This window comes from Nicotiana attenuata, unplaced genomic scaffold (genome assembly GCF_001879085.1).
Source record: "Nicotiana attenuata strain UT unplaced genomic scaffold, NIATTr2, whole genome shotgun sequence".
NCBI classification, from domain to species: domain Eukaryota; kingdom Viridiplantae; phylum Streptophyta; class Magnoliopsida; order Solanales; family Solanaceae; genus Nicotiana; species Nicotiana attenuata.
The window spans coordinates 108121-120072 of record NW_017672427.1 but is presented as its reverse complement, the minus strand read 5'-3'; the positions used below and the strand labels follow the sequence as shown (position 1 = coordinate 120072).

At 37.1% G+C, this 11952-nt stretch overlaps 1 protein-coding gene across 1 annotated transcript; it reads left to right on the top strand.

Annotated features, from left to right (window-relative positions):
* The first annotated feature begins 8793 nt into the window (after positions 1-8793).
* On the top strand, positions 8794-11503 carry LOC109213156 (anti-sigma-I factor RsgI6-like). Its single transcript, XM_019376913.1, has 6 exons — positions 8794-8861; positions 9090-9246; positions 9418-9590; positions 9806-9913; positions 10071-10217; positions 10480-11503. Exons 2-6 carry the CDS (start codon positions 9183-9185, stop codon positions 11452-11454), a joined length of 1467 nt encoding a protein of 488 aa, XP_019232458.1. The 5' UTR covers positions 8794-8861; positions 9090-9182; the 3' UTR covers positions 11455-11503.
* The last annotated feature ends 449 nt before the right edge of the window (positions 11504-11952 follow it).

Below are 11952 nucleotides of genomic sequence, written 5' to 3'. Positions count from 1 at the left end.
TGGAAAGTCTGATGAAGAAGCTGAGGTAAGTGTTTCTTATCTCAAAGAAAAGATTAAATTTTTGTCTAAGGAAAGGTTATCTGAGTTGCTCCTAGAGCTAATTGATGAATCTTAGGATGTAAATAATGAAAAGGAACAGCTATCAAAAGAGTATGTAGTTTTAAAAGCTAAGTGCAAAAGCCTGGAAGTTAGGGCTAGTGAAACTGGAAGTGAAAATGTTGTGTTGAAGAACCAGGTTCATGAACTTGACACAACTATCCTAGAACTTAGATCTAAAAATCTAAAAACTGATATTAGAAACAGGTAAAAAAATAGCTAATCACACACAACTCACTTTAGAAGAAAATGTAGGAAAAATGAAAGATGAGTTGTACAAAAGAGATGAGCAGATAAGAAGCCTAAACGAGGATCTAAGCAAAGTCAAGCATGAGCTAAACAGAACTTGTAAATGGAACAGTTCCTCCAATGCACTTTCATGGCTACAAGAACACCATTGTAGCAACAGAAGAGGACTTGGCTTTGGGAATCTGGCACTTAAGTGGGATCCCAAAATCAAGTACCTCACACTTCCTGAGAACAAAATTTGCACACAGTGTGGTAAAACAAGTCACTATAAAAGTGAATGCACTGCAAAAGAAAAGTCAAGTCAAAAGAACAAAGAGTTTGTTCAAGGGAAGAATAGGTTAGCAAGTTGGGCTAAAACAAATTTGATTCATCCTTTTGCCTATAGAAAGGGACCCAAACTAGTTTAGGTTCCTAAGACTAACCCCTGATTCCGCAGGTCCAAGTGAAGGGGAGCAGCCAAATATGGTACATGGATAGTGGATGCTCAAAGCATATGACAGGAAGCAAGAACCAGTTCCTTTCACTTGAGGACCTTAAAGGAAGTAATGTCTCCTTTGGAAATGGGAAGAAAGGTGAGATCATTGGGGTTGGAAAGGTAGGTAAGACTGATTCTCACTCTATTAAGAATGTCTACTTGATAGACGGACTGAGTACAGTCTAATAAGTGTATCACGATTGTGTAATAGAGGTAACATGGTAGCATTCACCTCTACAAAATGCTTTGTGATTAATCTTACCACTGACAAGATAGGTTTGCAAGGAAAAAGAGTGAACAACATATATGTCATAGATCTGTCCAAACTTACAGATAATGAACTCACTTGCTTAAGTGTGTTGGATAATGATCCCCTCTTTTGGCACAAGACACTTGGACATGCCAGTCTAAGTCAACTCAACAAATTAGTCTCCAAGGACTTGGTGATAGGACTGCCTAACATTAAGTTCAAAGCAGATAAAGTTTGTGAGGCTTGTGCAAGGAGGAACCAGGTAAGATCCTCTTTCAAAAGCAAGAAAATGGTAAGAACCACCAGGACGATGGAACTGGTCCATATGGATCTTTGTGGACCAATGAGAACATTGAGCAGAGGTGGTAAGAGATATGTTATGATGCTTGTTGATGATTACTCTAGGTTTACTTGGACACTGTTTCTAACATCTAAAGATGAAGCATTTGACATGTTCATTTCTTTTGTTAGAAAAACTCAGAAACAACTAGGTAATCAACTTGCATCAATTAGGTCTGATCATGGTACTGAATTTGAAAATGCTAAATTTGCTGAATTTTGTGATGAGCATGGCATAGATCATAATTTTTCTGTTCCTAGGACTCCACAACAGAATGGAGCAGTTGAGAGAAATAATAGGACATTGGAAGAAATGGCTAGGACTATGCTTCTTTCTAGTAAACTGCCCCATAGTTTCTCGGCAGAAGCTGTGAACACTGCATGCTACATCATAAATAGGTGTATGACTAGACCTCTTGTTGAGAAGACTCCCTATGAGTTACTTAAAGGGAGAAATCCTAATATATCCCATATTAGGGCATTTGATGCAAGTTCTTTGTGCACAATAATGGTAAGGACTTCCTAGGTAAGTTTGATCCCAGAAGCGATGAGGGAGTATTTTTGGGATATTCTTCACATAGTAAAGCTTATAAGATTTATAACAAAAGAACTATGTGTGTAGAAGAAAGTGTACATGTGATTTTTGATGAAACTAACATTCTTTCTGAGAGGCAGGAACATGAAGATGAATCAATTGGGGTGGTAAGAAAATCAAATAAAACCACAGCCCAGACTAAAGATGTACCAGAGGAAGGAACATGTGATGGAACAGGTCCTTCCACCCAGGGCAACTTGGCATCGGGAATTGAACAAAGACGAACTGATCCTCAAACCTTGAGGGAACCTGTCCACGAACCTGTTCCTCAGCAACAAAACATTGAAGGAACAATGTGGGAAAACCAGCTGGTTGTGAAACCTTACAAGTACCAAAGTTTTCATCTCATTTAGAACATAATTACCGATCCAACCTCTAAAATCAAAACCAAATCTTCTTTGAAGAATCTTTGTGCTTTTGATGCTTTACTATCTCTTATTGAACCTAAAAATGTTGCTGAGGATTTGCAGGATGCAGATTGGGTGAATGCAATACAAGATGAACTCAACCAATTTGAGAGAAGTCAAGTTTGTCCTCTGGTACCAAGACCCAAGGACAGATCAGTAATTGGCACAAAATGAGTCTTCAGAAACAAACTTGATGAAAATGGAACAGCTACAAGGAACAAGGCAAGATTGGTGGCTCAAGGATATAGTCAAGATGAGGGCATAGACTATGATGAGACCTTTGCTCTAGTTGCAAGATTGGAAGCAATTAGACTCCTTATAGCCTTTGATGCTTACATGGAATTCACTCTCTATCAGATGGATGTCAAGAGTGCCTTCCTCAATGGCTATCTAAAGGAAGAAGTTTGTCAAGCAACCTCCAGACTTTGAAAGCAAGGAATGTCCTGATCATGTGTACAAGCTAAGGCACTTTATGGGCTCAAGCAGGCTCCAAGAGCATGGTATAAAAGATTATCAAAATTCTTGCTTGAGCATGACTACAAGAGAAGTAAAACTGACAATAATTTATTCTTGAAAGAAAAAGGTAAAGATCTCTTGGTAGTTCAGATATATATTGATGATATAATATTCGGAGGAACTACTGATAAGTTAAGTAAAGAATTTGCTAAACTAATGCGGAGTGAATTTGAAATGAGTACAATGGGTGAGCTTAATTTCTTTTTAGGAAAACTCAAATGGAACTATGATCCATCACCAGAAGTATGTGAAAGAGTTTCTTAAAAGGTTTAAAATAGAAGATTCCAAAGAAATTGACACTCCTATAGCAACAGCCACAAAATTGGATGTAGATGAACCTGGTTCATTTGTTGATCAGAAGTTGTATAAGGAAATGATTGGTTCTTTATTATATCTCACTGCTAGCAGACTTGACATTGTATTCAGTGTAGGCCTTTGTGCTAGATCTCAGGCAAATCCAAAGGAGTCTCACTTGACTGTTGTCAAAAGGATCTTGAGATCCCTAAAAGGCACCACTGACCTTTGTCTATGATATCCAAAAGGTAGTAATTTCAACTTAGTGGGATATGTTGATGTTGATTATGCATATTTTCTTGTGGATAGAAAGAGCACCTCAGGTATGGCACACTTTCTTGGCTCATGTTTTGTGTCTTGGGCCACCAAAAAGCAAAATTCTGTAGCCTTATCTACTGCTGAAGCTGAGTATGTTGCTACTGCCTCATGTTGTGGATCAAACAGAAATTAATGGATTTTGGAATTGATGTAGGTTGTATCCCCATCTTTTGTGATAACACTAGTGCAATTAGTATGACCAAGAACCCGGTTCATCACAAGAGAACTAAGCACATAAATGTTAGGCATCATTTTTTAAGGGACAACTATGAAAAAGGTTTGATCATTGTGGAATTTTGTGCTACTGACAAGCAAATAGCTGACCTCTTTACAAAAGCTCTAAGTATAGATCACTTTGAAAGGAACAGATTAGAATTAAGTATGATTAAGATCACCCAAGAGGAGCAAGTTCTAACTCAAAAAATTGGTTAGAAAATTTGTGAATTTTATAGATTAGATTTTGCTCAGTCTCATACTTTCATCAGTATACTCTTGTACCTTGTGCTAAAATGTCTCATTAATCTCTAATGATATTATCTTTATTTTCTTGAAAAATTTAGACTTACACAAGAGATTTCTCAGTGAAGAACCTGGTTCATCAAGATTACTTGGTACGTACTCTCCACTCGGCATATTTTGGAATAAGTATATTTAGATTATGATCAAAATGAGAGTCACATTTAATCCTAACCTCCTTGAGCTTATCCGTTACCAAATGAACCAGTTTCATTCAAATAGAGTCCCGAAAATGCAATAAGTACCTAGATTCTAGAGAGAGTCTTCAACGTCTTTTTAAACTGACTTCCAGTTCGATTAGACTTCTGAAAAAGCTGTTGTTACCCAATTAAACTCTTCCTCTTTAAATTGATTAGGCCTTAGTTGTTTCTTCACTTCTAATTCACAACCGTCAAACAATTCTCTCCATCTTCTCTCATCTTCCAAACACACACACACACACACACACTCATCCTCTCTCATACCCAAACACTAAATGCAAACCCTTCTTAGAATCCCTCATCACCACCCAAGGAAACTATACCCACACCATCCATCACACCTCAACCACACCCACCTCTAAGAAAGGAAGGTTTAAGATGATTGCTCGCAAGGTTGACGCTGGAGGAGAACAAATCAAGAAAATTAATGAAAAATTGAAAGCAAGTCGAGAAGAAGAACCCCAAAAAACTGATGAGTCATTCAAATCTGCTACTGAGGGGGAAGAAACTGTTTCTTCTGAAATAGAGCAGGTAACATCTGGTCCGAATATTACTTCTGAAATTATCTCTGAGTTTGCTGCAAATTTTGAGAATAGGTTTGTTCTAGTAGGAACGGTGGCTGGGGTTGAGACCACTGAGTCTGGGAGAATAGGTGGTAAAGATAAAAAGAGAAAAGAAAAGGAGATTAAGGATTCTCAAGGTGTTGTAAGGGGTATGGGAAAAGGAGTGGCTGAACCTTCACCCGCTCCTGCTAGTTTGACTGAAGAAACAGGAGCAATGGTAGTGTGGAGCGAGGAATCTGCTGGAGAAGAAGAAAGTGTAAAAGAAAAAGAGGGAAGTGGATCTGGAGAAGCTGCTGAGGGGTTGGTTAGATTGGGGAAGAATGTTCAAGAACATGTTCCATCTGAGCAGGAACCCCTCGCAGACCTACTGAAAAAGGTGTCTGATAGTTACAATCCTAAAAAAAGGAGTTCAGGAGTCAAAGTCCCTGGTACTGCTAGGAAAAATAAGAAAAGAAAGGTTGCCTCGTCTATCCCTATAGAGACTCCTCCTACAGGAGGAAGAGCTACAAGGAGTCAGAAGAAGCAGAGTGAGGCTGAACTGAAAAAGACCTTAGAAGAAAGTAAGAAGAAAGTTGTTGCAAATGAAAAGAAGAAGGTGGTTGAGCCTGTTGAGGCAGTTGAGATTGATGAGATGGACCTGGTCCTTTGTGATGAAGAGGAAGCAGAAGAAATAGAGGTTGTGACTCTAAAGGCAAAGAAAGTCAAGACTTCCGCAAAGAATTCTACTTCAAAGACAGTATGCAGAGCCTTCTACCTTGGCTAAAAGAACCAGGTCCGCATTGAAATCTAAAAAAGTGAAAGTAGTGGAGGAAGAAGATTGGAGTGAAGAAGAAGAAGAATTTGATGAAGAGAAGGATAAGATGGTTAAGTTTGGGAAGAGAACCATCTTGAAGGGAAGACTCCTCAGGAACTTGGAGGAGGAGGGTATGATGATGATGCTAGAAAAGTTACAACTGCAGGGTTGGAAGGACATAATCCTTCAGATGGATGGAAAGCTTGCCAGAACTGAGATTGTGGAGTTCATGGAAAATTGTGATATCAAAAATGGTAGAGTCACCGGTGTGGTAAAGGGTGTGACGGTGAGTTTTGATGACAAAGAGTTGGGAGAGATATTAGGTGTACCTGCTAAAGGGTACAACGATTACAAGAAGCTCAAATGGCCAAGTCTAGAGAATCTCCTTACCTCCCTTGCCATAACAAGGAAGTTTGGTGATAATGAAGAAGAGCTTCAGCCCACGGCTATATACAAAAGTGAGATGAAGCCACCCCCACAAAGTGTTGTTTGAATTTGTTAACAAAGTTGTGCTGCCTAGGCAAGAAAGGAGGCACATTGCCACATTCATGAACCTGGTCCTTATGAAATGTCTAGACAGTGAAAGGAAAATCAATTGGCTTGGATTTATCATCCAGCTTCTTGATAGGGTTCTGACTGGCACCAAAACTCATGCCATACCCTATGATTTTATTCTCAAAGTTGTACTTGCACACTTCAAGGTACCCATCAAGAAATAGGAAGTTGGTATAAGCAAGGATCACTATGGGGCAAATACTTTGACTGCTTGTGACTATGAAGTCCACACCACTCCTAAAGAACCTGGTTTATCTAAAAAGGTACCTGTGAACAACAAAGTCCAAGCCATGGTGCAAGAGAATGGGGCTAAGGATGCTGAAATTGAAAGGCTGAAGAAGAGGTTGGAAGAAGTAGAAACTGAGAGAGATGCTCTCAGAGCTGAGCTGAAAAAGGAGAAGGAGAAGAATGATAGCATTCTTCATGATATGCTGAAACTGCTTCGAGCCAAGAACCAAGAAACTGGTCCTTCACAGCCTTAAGACTTCCTAGCCTAGTTAGACAAACCATTGACCCGGATGGGATTTTTTTTGTTCCTTTTGCTCATGATCCAGTGTTTTTATTTCTCTTTATGCTTTGTGGATGACTAGTATCAATGACAATCAACTATTTTTTGTGCTCTAACTGTTTGTTGATTCTTCTTAGATGGCTAATATCATCAGATTGATAAATGATGCTTGACACCATGATTGCATTTGAAGTTGCCCCAGTGGCCATGAGTAATTTCTATTAAAATCTGGTTATGTAACATAATTATGCAACTTTTCGATGATTCCAAAAGGGGAAAGATTAGGTTGTGATTTTACTTTGGACTGTGATGTTTATAACCTAATGAATCTGGTTCTTGATGATTTGTGATTTTAAAATGGAAAGCATTCTCTAACATTATGTTGATGTTGAGCTGAGTTGAAACAGTGCCTATGCTTATGAAAAAGCATAGAGTTTGTCATCATCAAAAAGGGAGAATTTGTTGGCCCAAGTGAAGTTTGTTTTAATGATTGACAAAGGAACTCAAGCATGAACCAGGTCCATACACAGTGTACACAGACACGGGCAGATTCGAGCATAAGGGATACATGTGAAAGAGATAAGCTTAACTTGTTATATTTGATATCTCCTGATCGAATTGCATAATTGATAAGGAGAAGGACTCCTTACTCGAAGAGAACTTATCCAAGATAAGGGAAGGGTTAGAAGTTGAAGATAACTAGAACTCTTCCACCAAGGAAGAGTATAGCATTGGAACTCTAGTTATTTCCTATTCTAAAAACTCTATATATTTCAGGATGTTCTCACGTTATAGGGACGCACAAACGCTGAAGTTAAACGTGAGTTGAGAGCAAAATAGCAAGGCATTTTGCAAGCAATTCTTGTGTGATTCAAGTGTGCGAACCTGAAGCTACATGAACCTGATAGAAGAACCAGTTCCAAATGTCTGTCTTTTGTATATTCTAGTTGCATTGTAGTAGGTGTTTTCAAATTGTACCTTTCAGCTTTATCTAGAAGCAATTGTATTAGGTACTTTCAAGTTAGAGTTCACTTGAAGTTGTCGCAACAGTTAGAGGCTGGTTGCCACAACAGGATTAGAGGTAATCCTTAGGTTTACAAAAAATTTTGTAAATACTGTTTTGGCTCAGTGATTTAGTGAGTGTTGGGGAAAATCCTACTGAGTAGTTGGCCGTGGTTTTTTCACCTTTTGAGCCGGGTGCTTTCCACGTAAAAATACTTGTGTTCTTTACTTTTCGCATTTATTATTTCCGCAATAGTAGTATAAGGAACACATAGAAGAACCAGATCCTTCTATAATCTGTGCACACGAAAATTGGACACCACACAAATCACCCCTTTTGTGTGGCATTGAAGTATAAAATATCATTAGGAAAAGGTAACTCCTAGATTTTGTTAAGCCTACAAAATACTTTATTTGCTCTCAATTTATATAACACTTATTCTATTTTGAAATATGTCAAGTATTCAACAGTATATCATAAGTATAGCTTATACAACTTTTTCAAATATCCACTCTCATTTTAATTCCTTAGTTTTTAAACGCCAATGTGATGTCTTTTTTATCAAGCTAATTTTCTTGAAATCTTTTATCAATATTATAATCCGGAATTCAAATTTATATCTTCCATTTCATATCCGACGAAGGACACAAGTAATTAATAACTAGCAAGTAATTAATGGAAGCATGAATATAAATGAGGAGAAAAAACTATTATTTCTCTCCTCTTCAAAATAATGATGCTAATTTAGGAAGTCTGTATCGAAACAGGAAAAAGGAAGCCATCTTAGTTCAATTAATGCATTTATGAGACTTCATTTACGTTGCAAATTAAACATAAAAAGAAAAACATATTTATAGCAAATTTTAAAGGAATTGTTGAGAGTTGTTACAAAACAGAGAACACTATGTTGATGTTAATGTGGGAGAGAAGTCCATTATTTTGGACCCTCTTTCCTTTTATTTTCTTTGCTACCTCTTCCCAAGATAAACATGATGGTTCTTTTTCTTTCTTCCCTTTGTTTTAATCACCCTTATATATTATTGAAATACTTATATAAGAATTGGTGTAATAATACTTCGCACTGCTAAATTTAAATCGTGGATCCGCTTCTGATTTTCTTTTTCTCATTTCATATTCTTTGTATTTCAGATGGACCTGTTTATGATTCTTCAGCATGGACAGAGGTAATAAAGCATTTTTAAGAAGCCATACTACAAAAAATATCCATTTTATTGTTATATGAAAAAGGGATTATTACACAAATAGCCGACCAGATTCAATGTTTACTTTTTCCAGCTGGTATACATAGATTATACGTTGATTATACACAATTATACATATATTATACTAGCCTGATATTTTTAGTTTAAAGGTGAGCGGCTATTTGGGTTAATTCTTCCGTTTGATGACAGTGTCAATCGGATCAAGAGGCGCCACTTTACAATGGAGGAATTCTAGTGAATAAATTGCCTGAATATAAACCGGTTAAAGATATCAATGGAGATATGGTTAACTCACCTACTTTTACCTTGCAAAATCTATCTCCAGGCTCATTTTATTCCTTCTCCAGTTAAGTTCCTCTTAATTTCTTGTACTGTTATAATTATTATTGTTGTTGTCGTCGTCTTATTATACTGTTGTTGCTCATCATATTATTCTGAACTCAGTTTAAATTCTAAAAGTAGGACTAGTTTTTAAAGCATAGGTATTATTTGGCGTAACAAATTTTATTTTTCACAGGTTGGGTGAGAGTGAAAAATGTAGATTCTGCTCTAATATCAGCTACAATCAAAGTAGAGAACACATATGCAAAATGTATAGGAAGTGTTATAGCCAAGAAAGGATGTTGGTCTTTTCTCAAAGGTGGTTTCCGTTGGGATTCACCTTCCACCTCTTCTCAGATGGATTTTCAGGTACAATTTTCTTTATACTTGTTAAGTTATTTTTTCAAGCCCGGAAATAAAACACGTCTTAGTGAGATTACCCCCTTATTTGGGCCTATCCGGTGTAATTCTGGATTAGTCAGGCCAGTAGGCTGCGAATACCAGATGGTTAAAAAAAAGTACATATTTCCTTCGTCTTATATATCTCTTCTTTTTTTAACATCTATCTTTTTTATCTTTTGCAGAATTCGGATCAGACTAGAAAGAATGTGGAGATAGAGCTTATTAGCTATTCATTACAGCCATTCACGGAGAAGCAATGGAGAAAAGTTCAATTTGAAGGGATAAACACGGCAAGAACTAAGCACCATTTATGACTTAATTATTTGACTCAATATATGATTGAATGATTTTCTTTAACTACTACTTGTGCGAAATACATTCAATTAAGTTACATATATGCAAAACATTGTGTTCGCGATAACAGAAAATATAGTTGTTGCATTTCAGGAAAGGAAGCGTGCCGTTACTGTCCATGTTGTAGATGAAAATGGATTTAGATTGCCAGGTGCAGCAGTAAATGTAAAGCAAATTTCAACAGAATTTCCATTTGGATGTGCAGTATCAAAAACAATTCTTGGAAATTTGCCTTATCAGGTCTACTTTTTCTCTTCATTTGCTAAGTGTAACTGGTAAAATTATCACCATGTGACCAGGCGGTCACGGGTTCGGGCCATGGAAACAGCCAATTGCAGAAATGCATGATAAGACTGCGTACAATAGACCCTTGTGGTCCGGCCCTTCCCCCGTCTCCGTGCATAGCGGGAGCTTAATGCGTCAGGATGCTAAGAGTACAGTAGTTGCAATTATGCTATCAAAATTGATTTTCATTACAATAAGGTAAATAATGTTATTTCAGGAATGGTTCGCTAAGCGATTCAAAGCAACAGTTTTTGAAAATGAGCTCAAGTGGTATAAGACAGAGCCACAACCTGGTCAATTCAACTATACCTTAGTAGATCAAATGATGGAATTCGTTCGTAAGAACAAACTTATAGCTAGAGGACACAACATGTTCTGGGATGACCCTGTCTATATACAAGATTGGCTTGAAAACATGACCGCTCCTCAGCTGAAACGAGCGATGAAATCCAGGATCAAAAGTGTGATAAGTAAATACAGGAATGAGTTTGTACATTGGGATGTAAACAATGAACTTCTGCATTTCAATTTTTATGAGGGAAAGCTTGGACCTAATGCTACCTTAGATATGTTCAAGAAAGTGCACCGTGAAGATCCACTGGCGACCTTGTTTCTCAACGAGTACAACGTTGTTGAACGTTGTGACTCGAAAGCTAGTGTAGACAGGTACATTGAAAAGTACAAGGAACTAAAGAACGGCGGGGTGACTGTAGCTGGAATTGGTCTAGAGAGTCATTTTGCTATACCTAATCCTCCTTTTATGAGAGCTGTTCTTGATAAATTGGCGACGCTAAAGCTTCCTATTTGGCTAACAGAAGTGGACGTAAGCAAAATGTATGGACTCGAAGAACAAGCGATGTACTTGGAACAAATTTTAAGAGAGGGATTCTCGCATCCAAGTGTAAATGGGATCATGCTTTGGACATCACGTAGCGTAGGAGGATGTTATCAGACGTGCCTTACCGATGAAAAATTCCAGAACCTTCCGACAGGCGATGTTGTTGACAAGTTGCTATTGAAAGAATGGCAAACTAAGAAGAAACATGGCAAAACAGATGAGTTTGGTTCCTACAGTTTCAGAGGTTTCTTAGGTGAATACAAGGTTTCTGTTGTTTACAATCACAAAGTCATTAATTCTTACTTCTCACTTGGCCGTGGTGTTGAGACTAAGCACATTACAGTTCAAATTTAACCAAAAACTACTCAATATATATATATATAATGTAACTTTTAATAAACTGAACAAGAGGTAGTTCATTTTTCATGTAAATTTGTATTCTTGAAAAGATAAGATTTGACTCCTAGTAATGTCAAAATTTTGATTTTTACCCTATTTATTTTCATATGTCATGCTCATTTGACAGGTTCTGTTTTGAAATGTTTTTGCTTCACTTTTTTAAAGAGATTACCAGCTTGTCAAACCATTTACATAAAGCTTAAAATGTACAATATACAAGGTAAAAAAGATTACAACTCAACTACTGTGACTAACCTTTGACCAATGAAAATCAAGGAAACTACCAGCTATATCCATTTATAAGTCGTTTATTATAAAAATTGGTTAATTCATAAGATATTACTAATATTAGTCAAATATTACCAATATTAGCCAATTAGCTATTTGTAGCAAAAAAGAAAAGTCAAAGTTTTGCTTTCTTTTGAGTGGGTGTTATTAGAATAGATTGGGTAC